General features: G+C 46.0%; 1 protein-coding gene across 1 annotated transcript; it reads left to right on the forward strand.

Annotated features, from left to right (window-relative positions):
- Positions 1-4,454: 4,454 nt before the first annotated feature.
- Positions 4,455-17,673, forward strand: MPL (MPL proto-oncogene, thrombopoietin receptor). The gene is made up of 12 exons (XM_045584707.1): positions 4,455-4,533; positions 4,647-4,812; positions 5,346-5,524; positions 6,007-6,296; positions 6,703-6,865; positions 7,112-7,238; positions 9,517-9,698; positions 9,862-10,004; positions 12,846-13,005; positions 13,181-13,277; positions 16,216-16,303; positions 16,509-17,673. The coding sequence occupies exons 1-12, from the start codon at positions 4,455-4,457 to the stop codon at positions 16,803-16,805; spliced, it is 1,971 nt and encodes a 656-aa protein (XP_045440663.1). The 3' UTR covers positions 16,806-17,673.
- Positions 17,674-18,691: the final 1,018 nt, after the last annotated feature.

The following is an 18,691-nucleotide window of genomic DNA, read 5'->3' on the forward strand; positions in this document are numbered from 1 at the left end:
TCCTCTCTGTAAAAGATCAATAAAATATATTAAAAGAAAGAAAGAAAGAAAGAAAGAAAGAAAGAAAGAAAGAAAGAAAGAAAGAAAGAAAGAAAGAAAGAAAGAAAGAAAGAAAAGACAAGACTCTCCAAGTAGTGACTTAGTGACTTGGGGGCTGATTTCTTGAATCAGAAAGAAAATTCTAGCAGGCTAAGAGATTGGAGGGTTGTGCCTGGGAAAGCAAGGAAACAAGGCTCTGTGGCAGGATGAGGGAGAGACTCCAAGAACTGGGAGGTGAAAGGTCAAAGGGCTATGTTCTAGCATCTTGACGTGAGTCTCGGTCCAAAGAATCATGTGGACCCATGAAAGGATTTTAAGCAGAGAGAGAGAAAAAGCAAATTCAAGCTTCAGAAAAAGGAGAGAGTAAGAAGATACCATTTGTTAACTATCGGAATGGCAGACCTAAAACAGCACTGATGAAGATGTGCGGGATGCAGCATGCTCTAACACACTGCTAGAAGAGTAAATGGAACAAGCATTTTGGAGAGAAGTTGGGCAATTTTGGGAAAGTGATGGAGAAATGGAGACTCCAAGGGCCTGCAGCAACCTGTCTCGGACTTTCAGACTGGATAAAACCACAGGCGTTGGAAATCTGGGGAAATGGAGGGACAAGGGCAAGGCACAGGTACAGGCTCTGGAGAGCCAATTCTCTTCCCAGTCACTATTCAGTGACATGATGTCAGTAGCTTGAAATGGGCCATAGTTGGGTATTTATACTGCAAAAAGCTGCAAATGCTCAAAACAAGACTTCCTCTCTTCCTGCCCACAGAGAGCAGTTTAACTGCACTCCACTTACTGCCTGAGCCAATCCTCATCCAGCAACCCCTTGAGTTCTTTCAGCAATGGCTGCACTTTGACCTTACATGCCACCAGAAAGCCCGGGCCTGCCGCTCTGGGCCGGTCCTTAAGAAGTCTGCTGGGCTCTAAGTGGTCTCCCTAGGCCTATCCAGTTCGTGCTTGATATTCTAAAGAAGTAAAGGAGCCAAAACCGGTTTGGCTCAGTGGATAGAGCACATGTGTCAAACACAAGGCCCGCGGGCCAAATCCGTCCCGCCAGGCCTTGCAATGTGGCCTGCACCGCGCTGTCATCACTGCACTCCGCTGCGTTTCCATCACAATGACAGTTTATGACTGTTCAGTAAACCATTCGGCCCGCGATTTAGGCTGGATTTTAGATTTTGGCCCCTTCTCTGATTGAGTTCGACACCCCTAGGATAGAGCATCGGCCTGTGGACTGAGGGTCCCAGGTTCGATTCCGGTCAAGGGCATGTACCTTGATTGTGAGCACATCCCCATTAGGGGGTGTGCAGGAGGCAGCTAATTGATGTTTCTCCCTCATCAATGTTTCTAACTCTCTATCCCTCTCTCTTCCTCTCTGTAAAAAATCAATAAAATATATATTTTTTAAAATAAAGAAGTAAAGGACTGGAATTTATTTTTTTTTTAATTAAGAAGTAAAGGACTGGGGAAGGCACCTCTTTCCAGCTGTGTGGGAGCAGAGAAAAATGGGGAAATGACAGGACAGGTAGCTGGACCTCCTTCCATGCAGAAGCAGGAACCCTCATCTCAACTCTAACAGTCATAGACAAGCCTCTTGTCTAATGGGCTCTGCACCCTTAACCACTATTATATCACCTGCCTGTAGAAGTCACTGAAGTTGGTAAAACTTGGATGCTGGAGTGGAGGGGAAATGAAGAGTTGAAGATCACTGTCAGATTTCAGGCTTGAATGTCCAGGTAGGCTCTGGTGAGATGTAAGCATAGGAAGAAGAAGAAAAGATCTGCCAAGGCCAGTTTGGCTCAGTGGTAGAGCGTCAGTCTGTGGACTGAAAGGTCCCGGGTTCGATTCCGATCAAGGGCATGTACCCTTGCGGGTGCATCCTCGGTGGGGGGTGTGCAGGAGGCAACTGGTCGATATTTCTCTCTCATTGATGTTTCTGGCTCTCTGTCTCTCTCCCTTCCTCTCTGTAAAAAATCAATAAGATATATTTTTAAAAATAAATAAATAAATTAATTAATTAATTAATTTTAAAAAAAGAAGAAAAGATCTGAAAGGGTGTATTGGAGTTAGTAATAGTTTTTGGGGGGATTCGGTGAGTTGAAGTGCCTGTGGAACAACAAATAGAGATGTCTGAGAAGTAACGAGAATTTTAAGATCAAGAGAATGATAAAGACTTGGGAATTACTGCTATATAAATGCAAGTGACACTATGAGATCACTTAGGCAATATAAAGGGCAAAGCAAGGATATGTGGGGAACAGCAACATTTAAGAGAAAGAGCAAAGAGAGAAAGAAAAGGGGTAGGGAGTGGGGAGTTGTTAGGGGGTGGGGAGTAGGAGGAACTAGGAGAATGTGATACTTCGTAGAACCCAAAGGAGGAGAAGAATATCAAATGTTGCCGAAAGGTCGAGTATGATAAGGATTAAGATGAGAGACAAATGAGGTTGTTGTGGCTGGGCCAGAGTAAAGACAGTGGTAGGAGATGAGATTTAAGCAGGCAGGGACGAGGTCAGACAGGATTTTGTGTGCCATTAGGAAGTGTCTGGATTTCTAAGTGCAGTAGGATCATTAAAGGGATTTAGCAGGGGAGCAAAGAAATACGATTTGCAGTCTACACTTATCACTACATTACGTGGAGGATATATTGAAGGGGTAGAGTAGAGACAGGAAGCTATTGCGATAACTCAGACTTGGACTAGGATGGTAGGAGAAAAGGTGGTAAAAAGTGTTCAGATTCAGGATACATTTTTTTTTAATTTTTTAAAAAATTTACTAATAAAGAAAAAAGAGATATCTAATTGAACTCAAGATAAGAGAAAGATAGAAACTAAAGAGTTCTGAGGTTTTGGGTTTAATCAACTGAGTAGATAGTGTTGCCATTTATAGAAGTGGATAAGACTGGGGAAAATAAAATAGGTCTAGGCATGGGAACCAGATCAAGAGTTTTATTTTGGCCATCTTAAGAATAATATGCCCACTGGACATACAAGTAGAGATGCAATCCAAATCTGGAAGAAAGTTAGACATTAATTTTGATTTCAAAATTAATGTCTAACTTTAATTAATGTCTAACTTCAGATAAAAATACTAAAGACTAGCCCTGACTGGTTTGGCTCAGTAGATAGAGCATCGCCTGCGAACTGAAAGGTCCCAGGTTCGATTCCTATCAAAGGCATGTGCTGCCAAGACTGGTTTGGCTCAATGGATAGAGTGTCGGCTTGGAGACTGAAGGGTCCCGGGTTCAATTCCCGTCAAGGGCATGTACCTTGGTTGCGGGCATATCCCCAGTAGGGGATGTGCAAGAGGCAGCTGATCGATGACTCTCTCATCGATGTTTCTAACTCTCTATCTCTCTCCCTTCCTCTCTGTGCAAAATCAATAAAATATATTTAATTAAAAAAAAAAAAGGCATGTGCTTTGGTTGCAGGCACGTCCCCAGTGGGAGGTGTGCAGGAGGCAGCTGATCAATGTTTCTCTCCCATTGATGTTTCTGATTCTCTATCCCTCTCCCTTTCTCTCCGTGAAGAATCAATAAAATATATTTTAAAACAATACTGAAGACTAGTGCTTCTCTAACTTTAATGTGTATTCGAATCATCTGGGGATTTTGGTAAAATGCAGGTTCTATTTTGTTACATCTCGGGTAGGGCCCAAGATTCTGCATTTCTAACATGCTCCCAGGTAATGCTTTTGCTGCTGGTCTACGGACCACACTTTGAGCAGCAAAGAATGAGAGGCAGCTGTGGAGCTACCCACAATGAGAGGGGCATGTCCAGTCCCAGGGAGAATGTGTTCCCTTGTGCACAAAGTCACAGAACCTATTAAAATGGAAATAGCCACCGTTTTGTCGTGGTTGTATGGCAGGTGGTCATTTCTTGGCACTGCACTTTCCAAGAGCATCACATGGTTGTTAAGCACTTGGGTTCCTGAGCTTTACCTCTGAGTAGGCATGTGATCTGAGGCAAACCTTCAACTTCTCTTCATCTCAGTTTGCTCACGTCTCTAATGGGAGTAATAAGACTATTGTGAGGATTAGTTAAGTCAATAGATACGAAGCACCATAGCAGCACAGTAAGTGTTCACTGTTAGTAAATGTTACTATTTTTGTTGATAACACACCCTCTACAATAGTCAACTTAGACAAACATGGACGCTTAGTCTCCTTTTGGTACATGGTCAAATTATAACCCCATCTCCCTCCCACCAAAAAGCCTGTATCCTCTCTTTCAAATGCCTCCTACCCGCTGTCCCTCTCCCCCTCCCCTGGCCCCTCGCCCCAGTGTGGTCTGGGGCAGGGACAGGGACAGGACGTGGGGCTGTATCTGACAGGAACCTGAGGGGCTGGCCTGGGAGGGGATTGGGGCCCGGCTTCCTGAGGGAGGATGGGCTAAGGCAGGCACACAGTGCCGGAGAAGATGCCCTCCTGGGCCCTCTTGGTGGCCACCTTTTGCCTCCTCCTGGCTCTCCCAAACCTGGCACAAGTCACCAGCCAAGGTGAGGTGTGTGGAGGGTGGATCTCACCTCTAGCCAGGAAGAGGGAGCCCTGGGAGGGATGCGAGTTAGGAGGCTCCCACTGGTCCCCTATCTTTCTCAAACATGCCTGGAAGGACCCAGAGCCCAACTCACCAGCTGTTCCTCAGATGCCTCCTTGCCGGCCTTGGATTCAGAGCCTCTGACCTGTTTTTCTCAAACATTTGAGGACCTCACTTGCTTCTGGGATGAGGAAGAGGCAGCACCCAGTGGAACGTACCAGCTGCTGTATGCCTACCCAGGGTATGTGCTGGGCTGTGCCCCACTCCCCTGCACCTGTCCTGTTCCTACCTCAGCTGAGCCCTGCTCCAGTAGCTTTTCCTGCCTTTGGCCCCATAAGACTGTGGTTGGCAAACTGCAGCTCACATGCGGCTCTTTGGCCCCTTCAGTGTGGCTCTTCCACAAAATACGGCCTGGGCAAGTCTGTTTTGAAGAAGTGGCATTAGAAGAAGTTTAAATTTTAAAAATTTGGCTCTCAAAAGAAATTTCAATCATTGTACTGTTGCTATTTGGCTCTGTTGACTAATGAGTTTGCCTGCCACTGCCATAAAAGAATTATTTCAAGTAGATGCCTTAAGTAGCCACTTAATGAACTGATGTGCTTTGGATATATCCAGCTCAAGCCCCTAATAACCCCTCATCCAACCTATCCCAGCACTGAGGGGAAAAAAGAAAAGAAAAGAAAAGACAGTAATGGAAATAGAAGTAGGGCTTGAGGCCAGCCTGGGTCCTGGGGGTGGCTGGGTAGGTAGGATGGACTTTTCCTATGCCCACAGGGAGGAGCCCCGTGCCTGCCCCCTGAGTTCCCAGAGTGTGTCTCCCTCTGGAACTCGATATGTGTGCCAGTTTCCAGCCCAGGATGAAGTTCGTCTCTTCTTCCCACTGCACCTCTGGGTGAAGAACGTGTTCTTAAACCAGAATCTGACCCAGCGGGTGCTCTTTGTGGATAGTGTGGGTAAGGGCCATCCTCCATTACCCTGGCTCCTCTATCTGCTGCCCGCAGGCTAGATCATAGAGTCAGACCAGTTGGTGCTCTTTCAGGACATGCATGCGCTCCATTACTAGACCCCCCAGAGGCACCTCAAGACACCCTATCATTCCTCTCAGCCTTGGCATCAAGACCTAGACTTTATTTCACATCAGAGATACCCTGGCCCTCCCATCCTTAACCTATTCATTTACACACTCATTCACCAGTGCCAGGAGCAATGCTAGGTGACAGGTATACAGAGATCCCTGCTCTTGAGGAGCACTGAGTCTAACTAACTTGGAAAGAGTTCATTGTTCTCATGAGGAAAGGAGAACAGGCTACAGAGTCTCCCGGTGCTGCCTTCCAAGAGAGCCAATCCAGCCTCTAGGACCTCCCTCTACAACCCATGGGCTCAACTGTAGACTGTGGCATTCAGAGAGTTCTGATGTGCCCTATCTTGCCCTCAGGCCTACCAGCTCCCCCCCAAATCATCAAGGCCATGGGCTGGAGCCAACCAGGGGAACTTCAGATCAGCTGGAAGGTCCCAGCTTCTGGATTCAGTGATTTCCTGAGGCATGAACTCCGCTATGGCCCCAAGGATCCCAGGAACTCCACCGGTCCCACAGTCATGCAGTTGCTATCCACAGAAACCTGCTGCCCACCTCCGTGGAGGCCAAACCCAGCCCCAGCTCTGGACCAGGCTCCATGTGCACAGCCCCAACAGGATGGAGCAGAGCAGACCTCCCCAACTAGAGAAGTATTCTGGCCTTCTTCCGCTCCACTTCCTATCTCCTACCCCAAATTTTGCCCCAAGAAAGGACAGGCCGTACTTTGGGGATACTAGATTGGGTTGGTCCTCGGGGAGTTAGTACAAACTCTGATTGGTCTTCAGGAACTGTGTCTATTTAGGGATCTTCCACTTTGGATCATTCACACCAACAAAGTTGAGAGCTCCGGGCCTCCAAATGAATGGGGACTTCCCTCAAAACCCCTAAACACCACCTGAAACCCACTGACCTAGCCTCCAGGCTGTGTGCATATCTATCCAGTAAGGAACTGAGCATCTCTCCACAGGCAGGCTGTGGGGCTTCAAATATAAAAGATGGAGGCTATGTTGGCTGAGAGGCAGACCTAGATTCTGAAACTGGGATTCTTCTTTCAAGGCTCCGTCTCTGACAGGGATGAGTGGAAGCTGCCTCATCTCAGGGCTCCAGCCTGGAAATTCCTACTGGCTCCAGCTGCGCAGCCAGCCTGATGGGGTCTCCTTCCGTGGCTCTTGGGGACCCTGGTCCCACCCTACAACTGTGGACTTGCCTGGAGATGCAGGTGAGTCATAAAGGAATGGGGAGATGAAGAGAAAATAAAAAGGTCTTTAGGGAGGCATGGGCTGGACATGGAAGCTCTGATAATTCTGGTCTTTCCTGATGACCTCAAACTTGCTACAGAGAGAACTATGTTCAGGGAAAAAACAAAGAATAAAAGTGAATGTTCCAAGTTATATATGTAAAGATGATCTGGATATCATAGAGTAGAAGTCTGTGGACCCTAATGTGACTTCCTTCTCCGATCCAGTGGAAATTGGACTACAATGCTTTACCCTGGACTTGAAGAATGTTACCTGTCAGTGGCAGCAAGAGGACCATGCTAGCTCCCAAGGCTTCTTCTATCACAGCAGGCTGCGGTGCTGTCCCAGAGACAGGTGAGAGTTGAACTACTGGTTGAGCTTGATGTCATGGGAGAAAGGCACAATCTTGCCAAAAGAAGGGAGAGGTTGTTCTTGGTCCTCTCACTCCTCTCCCTGTCCCCAAACCAAATGGCCTCCATGCTCTCATCCTCTACTGGGTGTTTTATCTTCTCAACCTCTCTCCATTCCCACTGGGGATGTTTTGGTTTAGTTCAGTTTTAATCATGTCACCGGGACCACTGCAACAGCCTATATCCTCATTCACCTCCAATTCATCCCCCATGCTGCTGACAGAGTGACCTTTGTTAAATCAAATTTTGCCTGGCCTTCCTTATTCAAATATGTCCTGCAACTTTTCACTATCTATCAAATCCATCAAAATGTTGCCTTTTCCTCCCTCTCTAAAACCAATAAACATATCTTTAGGTGAGGATAAAATACTTTCTTCTGACAGAATTCCAGTTGGAAAAGGCTGATCTTGACTATACAGGATCTATGAGGGCAAAGTCTGTTTTCACTCACCAATGTATCACAGTGCCTGAAACATAGTAGGTGCTCAGTAAAAAACTGTTGAATGAATGAATGAATGAATGAATGAATAATGAAACAAAACACTATTCACAGTTTTAGTGGATGTTTCCAGTTTTTCTATACATTTATATATGTCTATACATAATACTTAATTTTCAGCATAAATTGCACATATCATTAAGAAATGCAACTCATTGTTATTAATAACTGCATAGATTTCCAAGTATACAGGTGCCCTGAATGGGTTCAAGGGTAACAAAACTGAAGTTATCCTTTCCTCCACCAAAACCTGCTACCCCTCTTATTGTCCTCCACCCTACCATCAGCTCAATTTTCCAGGCCGGAAACATGGCAATTACCATGGACTTCTGCATTTTTTATACCCTTAAAGTCTAATCAGAAATACTTATTTCTACCTCTTCAGTATCTCTTAAATCCATCTATTTCCCTTGACCCCCATTGCCACAATCTTATTTTCAGATTCTCATCACTTTGCACATGGAAACCATGAACAGTGTCCTAATGGATTTCTCTCCTACTCTACCCTCACAAATCCTTACCTACAAACTGCAGTTAGAATGATCTTCCCAAAGTATAAAGCCAATTGTGACAATTCCCTGTTTAAAATCTTTTAATGTCTCTGTAGTTACTACATAATTGAGTTCAAGCTCCTTAGAAAGGCCACAGGGCCATCCATAACCTTGGTCTGTCCTCTCACATTTACCATTCACCATCAGGCTCCCGCGTACTAAAAGCATTGTACACCACTTCAAATTTCTCCCAAAGCATCGTATCTCTTATCTATGCCCAACCATGTGCCTCAGATGCCTGTTTGTCCCCTTTGCCTCCTATTTATAGTCCAAGGCTCAGTTTAAGCACTGCCTTGTCCAGGAAGTATTCTCTGACCCTCCCATTTTGGGTAAGATCATCCGCCTTGATACTCCCCAACCAGCCTGTGCACAGCACTGAAAAATACTGTTTGTTTTTCTGTCTCTCCCACTGAAATGAGAGCTCCTTGAAGATTACTTCTCTTTGTATTCATAGGGCCTAGCACAGGGCCAGGAACACAGTTTTAATAATTTGGTGAATGCATAAGTAAACATAAAATATGTAAAAAAAAATATTATCTTAAAAAAAAAAAAAGGATAGGCTTCTTTGTGAAATTATAAAAAGGTGAGAGTAGAAGCAGGATCACCAGTTAGACATATGCATTAATCCAGGTTGCCTTCCACAAGTGCCCCAAATGGTTATGAAAAACCTGCATCCCAGGTATGTGCCCTTAACTGGAATTGAACCTGCAACCCTTTGGCTGACACTCTAACTACAGAGGCCACCATCCAGGGCTGAAAACAGATTTAAAACATAGGATGTTTTTCTGCAGAATGATGATGGTTTTAACCTTTGAAACAATCCTGTGAAATAGGTATTATTAACCCATTTTATAAATGAGGACATTGGGACAGAGATAAACCAAATAATCTGCCCTGTTATACACCAGCAAGCCAAGACCTGAACTCTATACAGCCCATGCTACTTTCGTGTATCATCTAGCTCCTTTCTTAAGAGGAAGAGGCTGGGGGCACCAAAGCAAACGTCAGAAAACAAAAATTATGGCATGAAGACAGAGCAAGCCCTGGAGGCCATCCAAGAGAGGAGTTAGATTATAATCCATGCAGGGTATAGCTCCTGTGGGATGGAGAATATCAGGATTAGTCTCTGAGGCAGCAGGCCTAATTCAATGATTCTTTGGGCTGATTCTTAGAGACCCCATCTGGGAGAAGTGTGAAGAGGAGGAGAAAAATCCAGGAGTACAGCCCTCCCAGGTCTCCCACTGCCACTTCAAGTCACAAAATGACAGTGTTATTCACATCCGTGTGGAGGTGACCACAGCCCAGGGTGCTTTTCACAGCTACCTGGGCTCCCCTTTCTGGATCCACCAGGCTGGTAAGAGCTTTCTTCCTTTCTGCTCCCACATAGCCCCTCCCCCGACTGCATCGGACCCTGTGCCCAGAATCACCAACTCTTGACACTTCTGACCCATGGCCCTGGCGGCATGATGTCCCATGCACAGAAGGGCTTAGACCAGTCCCCGATGACATCCCTGTAGTGCGCATCTCCACTCCAAACTTGCACTGGAGGGAGGTCTCCAGCGGGCAGCTGGAATTGAAGTGGCAGCACCCATCATCCTGGGCAGCCCAAGAGATCTGCTATCAGCTCCGATACACAGGAGAAGGCCATCAGGACTGGAAGGTAAGGCCAAGGAACAAATGCCCACAGACCTCACCATACAGGGTATTCCTGAGTTTCATCACACCTGTTATCAGGGGTGAGGGCATCCGTGTGTCCATGCCTAGGCTTGCATATCTGTGTTTATATGATTCAACTGGTATCTTAACTTCTCTTTGGCATCCGATACTGCTGACTACTCCCATTTAATATTTCTCTTCCCTTTGCGGCTGGGATACCTGTCTCTCCTGATTCTCCTGCTGTCTCTCCGACCAAACCTTCTCATTCTCCTTTCCTGGCTCTTCCTTTTCCACCCTTCCTTGATATGTTGTGCTTCCTACAGGCCCATCCTAGACTCTTTTCTAGATAAACTTAGTATACACTTTCCTTAGGTCAGTGGTAGGCAAACTGTGGCTCGCGAGCCACAGGTGGCCCTTTGGCCCTTTCAGTGTGGCTCTTCCACAAAATACCACGGCCTGGGAGAGTCTATTTGGAAGAAGTGGCATTAGAAGAAGTTTAAGTTTAAAAAATTTGGCTCTCAAAAGAAATTTCAATCGTTGTACTGTTGATATTTGGCTCTGTTGACTCATGAGTTTGCAGACCACTGTCTTAGGTGAATGCTTCAACTCCATGATTTTAACAACCTTATATTAACCATCCCAGACTTACCATATGGGAATAAACTTCTACCACAGGCAAATTACTTAAACATTTGAAGTCCCAATTTTCTTATTGGTGAAATGAGAATAAATACATCTACCTCCCAGAGTTACAGTAAAGATTAATTATATAAATACCTAGCACACTGACTGGCAGATAGAAGGTACTCATATACATTAGTTAAATCTTAGTTTCTTTCTCTACTTTCATTCTTATTTACCACCTACACAGCATATACAACTTCTTACCAGATAGATCTACCTAAAGCCAACACAGGCATTTCAGACTCAGACAAGTAGTCCCCCTTATCTGTGGGAGATCATTCAAAGACCCTTAGTAGAGGACTGAATCCATGGACAGCACCGACGCAAATGTATACTATGTTTTTTCCTATAAATACCTACATACACCTTATGGTTTCTCTTTGGCATATCCAAATTACCAGCATCACTACTCTCGCACTTTGGAGCTATTAAGTAGAATAAGGGTTAGTTGAACACAAGCATTGCAATACCTTGACAGCTATATAGGGACTATCAGGCAGGACAAAGGGATGATTCTCATCTTGGGTGAGATGGAGCAGGATGGTGTGAGCTCTCATCATGCTACTCAGAATGGCAGGCATTTAAAAACTTACAAATTAGCCCCAGCCAGTTTGGCTCAGTGGATAGAGCTTCGACCTTCGGACCAAAGAGCCTGGGATTCGTTGTAGTCTCCTCCCCAGCCTGGACCCTGGTTAGGGTCCTTCGTGCAGGAGGCAACCAATCGATGTGTTTCTCTCACATCGCTGTTTCTCTGTCTTCCCCTCTCTCTCCCACTCTCCCTAAAAACCAGCAGAAAAATATCCTCAGGTGATCATTAATAACAACAAATAAAAATAAAGATATATAAAACAGCTTAAGGGAAGCCATTACAGTTAGGTACATTAAAAAAATAAATAAAAACTTACAAACTTTACTTCTGTAATTTTTTATTTAATATTTTTAGAACATGATTGACTAGTAGGTAATTGAAACCATGCAGAGTGAGACCATGAATAAGGAGGGACTACTATATATCCAAAACTTAACTCATTTATGCGGTTGATTAATTTATACATGTGTATACACTCATGTAACCATTATCCAGACCACAATATGTTATTTCTAGCACCCCGGAAGCCCCTCACACCTCTATAGTCACACACCTCCCTTCCCAGGTAACCGCTATTCCAACATTACTATTGATAAGTTTGATTATTGTTGAACTTGATAAAATGGAACCATACAATATTTCTTCCTTAAACTTATTTCTCCTCTGTACCCTGTCTCTGACAATGGCACCACCACTTACCCAGTTACACAAGCCTGGAATTCTCTTTGATTCTTCTTCCTTTTGTCTTGTCTCTTCCCCCTAATTATTAACAAGTTGAATGTTTTGTACTAACAGTCCTCCAGGCCCTCCTACCACTGCCTTAGCCTCATCTCTGACTGTCCAGCCTGCCTACTGAACTACTCTGTAGTCCCCAATCAAGCAACTCAGGCAGTACTAAATGCTCCTTTGTGCTCCTGGTGCTTTACTTATATCATTATCATAGCACTAATTACTCGTAATTATTTACTTTTTTGCATGTCTTCCTGAGTAGTCATGCAAGGGACCATGTTTCATTTACCTTCTTCCCCAGTGCTAGCCCAGTACTTGGCGTATCACAAGCAGTTCATAAAAGCTTGCTAGATGATTAAGTTAATAAACTTTTCCTGCTTGTGCACAGGATACTTGTACCCTCTGCTTGGAATCTGTCCTTGGAAGCATAATTCTGGCATCCTCTGCTGAATGCGTGTGACTTGCCAAGGATCCTTAGTGTTTCAATGAATGGGATTTCATTGCTTCTGACAGGTCAATGTGTCCCAGCCAGTGTGCGTGCACCAGGGTCTCTGTAAAGAGTATCGTGTGTATTTGTGTCGGGATGAGTAGTTCTCCACACAGATGAGGTCTGCGTGTCAGAGTGTCAGGGTGCGCTTCTCTCGAGGTGGGCTTGCCTCGGGCATAGTGAGGCCGCAGGAAGGGGGAGACGTTCTGTCTTTAAATTCCCGCAGGGATGCATACTTCCTGTCAGTGAGGCATTTTGAAGGGATCCCCTGAGTTTCAAAATGGGACCAACAAATGCGGATCTCTTAAGGGCCGGATGCCCGCCCATCCGCACCTTCTCGCTTGTCCTCTGCGCAGGTGCTGGAGCCGCCCCTGGGGGCCCAGGGAGAGACCTTGGAGCTGCGCCCGCGCTCCAGCTACCGGTTACAGCTGCGCGCCAGGCTCCACGGCCCCACCTTCCGAGGCCCCTGGAGCGCCTGGTCCGCCCCGGCGAGGGTGGAGACCGCCTCGGAGACCGGTGAGGGCCCCGCCGGGGCACAGGCGGTCTGCGGCTGCGCAATTGGAGGGCGACCGCACTGCGCACGCGCGGCGCCCGAGTCGACGAGGGGCGGGGCCAGGGCGGGGTGGGGCGGGGCTGGGAGGCGGGGCTCCGGCCAGGGGTGGCGGAGGTCTGACTGTTTCCATCCCCGCAGCCTGGATTTCTCTGGTGACCGCTCTGCTCCTGGTGCTGGGCCTCAGCGCTCTCCTGGGCCTGCTGCTGCTGAGGTGGCAGTTTCCTGCGCACTACAGGTACCGCCCGGGTCAGGCCGGACACGGGCCGTGGCAAGGCGGGGCTGGAGGCCTCGAAAGAAGCATCCCAAGCCCTTAGACACCCACTTTCTGGACAAGTGCAAGCCCACACCTGTGGCCTCAGCTGCGTCCTGCAGGTCTCCCCTGGGAGTCGCACCGCTTCCTAACACTCTGACCATGCTCACTGTACTGGACGCCTCAGACTGCCCCACCTCCTGACTCCTCGTCTCAGGAACAAAGCTACTGTCCACCTGTCACCCGAGCCACAACACTTGGGTGCCTCCCTCCTCCTTATCCAGTCTGATCTGGGCTGGTCATTTCGCCTCCTCAACCTCGCTCAAACAATGGCTCCTTTTCTCTAGCCCTGCACGCACTACCTAACTCACTGAAACAGAGCCTCTTCCTCCAGTTTGTCCCACCCAACCATTCTTCCTAAAATGCACACATGAATTTATCATGCACCTCTTTATTTTATTTTATTTTTTTTTTAATTATTTTATTGATTTTGTACAGAGAGGAAGGGAGAGAGATAGAGTTAGAAACATCGATGAGAGAGAGTCATCGATCAGCTGCCTCTTGCACACCCCGTACTGGGGATATGCCCGCAACCAAGGTACATGCCCTTGACCGGAATCGAACCCGGGACCCTTCAGTCCCCAAGCCGACGCTCTATCCATTGAGCCAAACTGGTCCCGGCGATCATGCACCTCTTTAAATCTCTGTATAGCTCCCCAGGATAGAGTTCAGGTTCTAGAATGACAAGCAAAGCTCCACCAGATCTGGCCCCTGCCAGCATTTCCATCTTCTCCCACCCTGTTCATCCGTCTTGCCAAAGTGTTGATGATTTCCTCCACAAGTCAAGCGGTTTTATTTCTCAGTGCCTTTGCACATTATGTACCCTCTATCCGGAATATTCTCCATGGATGACTACTACCCATTTATCTTTAAATAACTCTGTTCGCCAACTCCTGGGAAACCTTTCCTAGCCCTCCTCTATTTGCTACTCCCTTTTACCCCTGGACAGACTTCTATCATAGTACCAGTAGCATTCTACTACATTTGTTTCATTATGTCTTCCCTAAACCTTGTGTGGTTGTCTTTATTTTTTAAAAATATATTTTATTGATTTTTTACAGAGAGGAAAGGAGAGGGGATAGAAAGTTAGGAACATCAATGAGAGAGGAACATCGATCAGCTGCCTCCTGCACACCCCCCACTGGGGATGTGCCTGCAACCAAGGTACATGCCCTAGACCAGAATCAAACCCGGGACCCTTGAGTCTGCAGGCCGACACTCTATCCACTGAGCCAAACCGGTTTGGGCTATGGTTGTCTTTAAATCCTCAGTACAGTGTATGCTAAATAGCACACCGTTAAATAAATGTTATTAATAAATGACTTATTTATGTGGGAAGACTAAGGTTAAAAATAAATGTCATTGGAAGTTATAAGCAGGAAACATAGACTTCATACCACCTCAGTCTTTCAATTGGTAATTTCTTTTGATTCTTGAAGACTCAGCTCAGAAAGCAAGTCCTCAAGGCAGCTTCTTCTTTTTTTTAAATATATATTTTTTATTGATTTTTTACAGAGAGGAAGAGAGAGGGACAGAGTTAGAAACATCAATGAGAGAGAAACATCCATCAGCCACCTCCTGCACACCCCCTACTGGGGATGTGCCAGCAACTAAGGTACATGCCCTTGACCGGAATCGAACCCGGGACCCTTCAGTCCACAGGCCGACACTCTATCCACTGAGCCAAACCGGTTTTGGCAAGGCAGCTTCTTTTGATGGTCCTAAGCTATCATCTCTTTTTGAACATACCTGTCTTTGAACTTTTAATATGCAGGTAAGAATGTAGCCTGTATGCAGGTAGCCAGATCCAACAAAAAAGGGGGGAAAGAGGAGGTGGTGCTCCTTTTCCCCCATTTACCAGATAACTCACTCCTTCTCCCTGGAGAGACATGAGTGAGGTTCACAGAAGAGGCCTGAAATGTTGTTCAGCTAAAGTCCCTCCATGTGGAAATACGAACCTAAAGAACCAACATACCTTAATCCATACTCTTCCCAGATAGATCACCTTCCCCCGTGACTTAATAATAAGCCCCACTGGCTCTCTTCGTTCATTCATTAAGCTAATTACCTGAGCACCTATTATGGGCCACACTCTGTTCTGCACACTGGAAGCACAGAAGTGAGCAAATACACAAACTCTTTGCTCTCATGGAGCTTTCATTCTTCTAATGGGGTGAGACAAAAAAAAAAAAAAAAAGATACAATAGCCGAAACCGGTTTGGCTCAGTGGTAGAGCGTCAGTCTGCGGACTGAAAGGTGCCAGGTTTGATTCCGGTTAGGGGTATGTACATTGGTTGTGGGCATATCCCCGGTGGGGGGTGTGCAAGAGGCAACTGATTGTTTCTAGTTCCCTATCTCTCTCCCTTCCTCCTCTCTGTAAAATATCAATAAAACATATTTTTTTAAAAATAGATACAATAATCATAAATACACAATAAGTCAAGTGTTATAAAGAAAAATAAAGCAGAGCAGAACATAAAGTAATGGGGAAGAGAGGTGGTACTGTTTTAGCAGGGTAGGCAGGGAAGACCTCTTTGTCAGCATGGCATTTGAACAGAGGCCTAAATGAAGCGAGGAGAATAAATTGAGTGTTCCAGACAGAGCAAAAAGGAAGTGCAAAGGCCCTGAAGCAGATGTTTGAGGTCACTCTGTACCACTCCTTTTTTTTAATGTCCCCACCAATACCCTCCCCCACCTGAGGTTTCCTTTGCACCTATGCTCTTGCTTTTATTACCTTGACTACACTCTTACCTCTCCAAGCTTTACTCGCCCACCTCAGAGCCTCCCCACTGCCCCACCTCAATGTTCTCCTCCCTCCCACCTCACTCCCATGTCTCAATCTCCTTTTTACCTTCTCTCCCAGGAGCCTGAGGCATGCCCTGTGGCCCTCACTTCCAGACCTGCACCGGGTCCTAGGCCAGTACCTTAGGGATACTGCAGCTCTGAGTCCGGTGAGTGCACTCCCCTCCCTCCTACTTACCACAAGTCCTACAAGGAGCTGGATCCTGCACACACAACAACTTTTCCAAGGCCATTGCCTACCAGTGTTCCATCACCCTAGGCCTACCCCAAGCCAAACCCTCCTTCCTACACAATCTGGGTCTTCTGGCACAGGGACCTGCTAATCCAGCCCCCCTTTCCTCTCATCTCTCCCAGCCCAAGGCTGCAGTCTCAGATGTCTACGAAGAAGTGGAACCCAGCCTCCTTGAGATTCTACCTAAGTCTTCAGAGAAGACTTCCCTGCCTCTGTGTCCCTCCCAGACCCAGATGGACTACCGAGGACTGCAGCCCTCTTGCCTGGGGACCATGCCCCTCTGCATTTCCAGTGTGCACCTGCCCACGGCTGAGTCGGGATCCTACTGCACCACTCACATTGCCAACCATTCCTACTTACCACTGACCTGTTGGCAGGCTCCTCGCTCCCAGTATCCTGGACAGATCCAAACCCTCTAGACCTTTCTTCCCACCCTCTCTACCTATCCCATCCCACCCCACCCCATACACACCTCAGACCTCACTTCCACCCTCTTTGTGGATCCTTGTAGCTGGGTTTCACAACACTGTCTTGCAGTACTGCTGATGACATAAATCCAGGAGCCTCTTTCCTCAGGCAAGGCTCGTTTATTTGATTAAGCTCTAATTTCTTCCAGCTTCTTTCTCTCACCCCTTTAATGCCACACTTGCCCACTTCTCATTTGCTTTTTGGACTACTTCAATTAGTTCTTCTATTACAAATTTGCTAAAGAAACTGCCGAGGCAAAGTTCATCTCAAACTTTCTAATTGCAAGATCCAGTAGGATCTTGTTAACCCTCCACTTATCTCATCTCTCTGTGGCCTTTGTCACAGTAACTACTTGTTTCTCCTTTAAATTCTCTCTTACCTTGGCTTCTGTGACATCATGGTCTCTCCTGGTTCTGCTCCTCCAATAGTTAAGAGCACAAACCCTGGAGTCAGCACTGAGTTCAATTCCTGTCATCCCACTTACTAGCTGTGGCCAAATAAAGTCTTTGAGCCTTAGTTTCTCATCTATAAAACAGGGGTAATGGAACCCTACAGAGTTGTGAAGAGGATTAAGTGAGATATTCTAAGTACAGTGCCTAGGATATAGTGTTGAATATATCTGAATGGTCATAATTATTCTTTCTTCTTCTCTTATCCTGGCATCTTTTCTGCTCCTTAATTATAGCAGTCTCTCAAGAATCCATTCTTTTTATTTCTTTTTTGTTTTAGTTAATGCTCACCCAAGGATGTTTTTCCATTGATCTTTTAGAGAGAATGGATGAGAGAGGGAAAGACAGAGAAAAACACTTCAATTGGTTGCCTCCTGCAAATGCCCCAACCAGGGCCTAAGCCAGGGAGGAGCCTGCAGCCAAGGTTCGTGCCCTTGACCAGAATCAAACTCTTTGGTCCATAGGCTGATGCTCTATCCACTGGGCCAAACTGGCTAGGGCTCAAGAGTCTATTCTAACTGTCTCCAATTCCATCCATTTTCATTGCCTTTACTCTATGCTGACCAAAGTTCTTGTTTCCAGCCCAGATTTCTACTACAGCACCTGTGATGCCTATGCAAGCAACTATTTGCATGCCTGTCTCCTGCTACTACAATTGTGAGCTCCTTGAGGGCAAAGACTCTGATTTGTCTTCCTTCCCCTCCCTCGTCCCCTCGTGTCCACCCCTTCCCTCCCCCCCCAGTGCTTGGTGCATGGGAGTAAGCCTTCAATAAATGTTTTCTAAATGAATTAAATCTTTCTGGACACCATCATCTTAACCCCATGCCAACCTCCCTCATCCTCTAAGCCAGTGGTCGGCAAACTGTGGCTCTCGAGCCACATGCGGCTCTTTGGCTCCTTGAGTGTGGCTCTTCCACAAAATACCACGGGCCTGGGTGAGTCTATTTTGAAGAAGTGGCATTAGAAGTTTAAGTTTAGAAAATTCGGCTCTCAAAAGAAATTTCAATTGTTGTACTGTTGATATTTGGCTCTGTTGACTAATGAGTTTGCCGACCACTGCTCTAAGCCTTTCATATACAGCATGTGCTTCAGCCATTCTGGCTAGAGATGATTCTCTTGATCCATTCAAATTCTCAAGCAAGGGTGTTTTTTAGTTGTTGGTGTTTTTTTGTTTTGTTTTGTTTTGTTTTGTGTGTGTGTTTTTTTTGTTTTGTTTTGTTTTGTTTTTTTGGAGGGTGTTTGTTTTTCTGGTCCCAAACATACCCATTGTATCAATCAGGGTCTTGGCAAAAAAAAAAAAAAAAGATGGCACACTCAAACTGGGTATCTTGACGAGAGTTTAATATTTATAAAGATGAGACAGGATTTATTAAAATCATCAAGGAACA

Source organism: Pipistrellus kuhlii, unplaced genomic scaffold (genome assembly GCF_014108245.1).
Source record: "Pipistrellus kuhlii isolate mPipKuh1 unplaced genomic scaffold, mPipKuh1.p scaffold_m20_p_2, whole genome shotgun sequence".
In the NCBI taxonomy this organism is placed as follows: Eukaryota; Metazoa; Chordata; class Mammalia; order Chiroptera; family Vespertilionidae; genus Pipistrellus; species Pipistrellus kuhlii.

Excerpts from the sequence above, each read along its gene's own strand:
- MPL (XM_045584707.1), top strand. The coding sequence starts at position 4,455 with ATGCCCTCCTGGGCCCTCTTGGTGGCCACCTTTTGCCTCCTCCTGGCT. Across the intron at positions 6,866-7,111 it reads GGACTTGCCTGGAGATGCAG|TGGAAATTGGACTACAATGC; the intron begins GTGAGTCATAAA and ends TCTCCGATCCAG. Across the intron at positions 16,304-16,508 it reads ATACTGCAGCTCTGAGTCCG|CCCAAGGCTGCAGTCTCAGA; the intron begins GTGAGTGCACTC and ends CATCTCTCCCAG.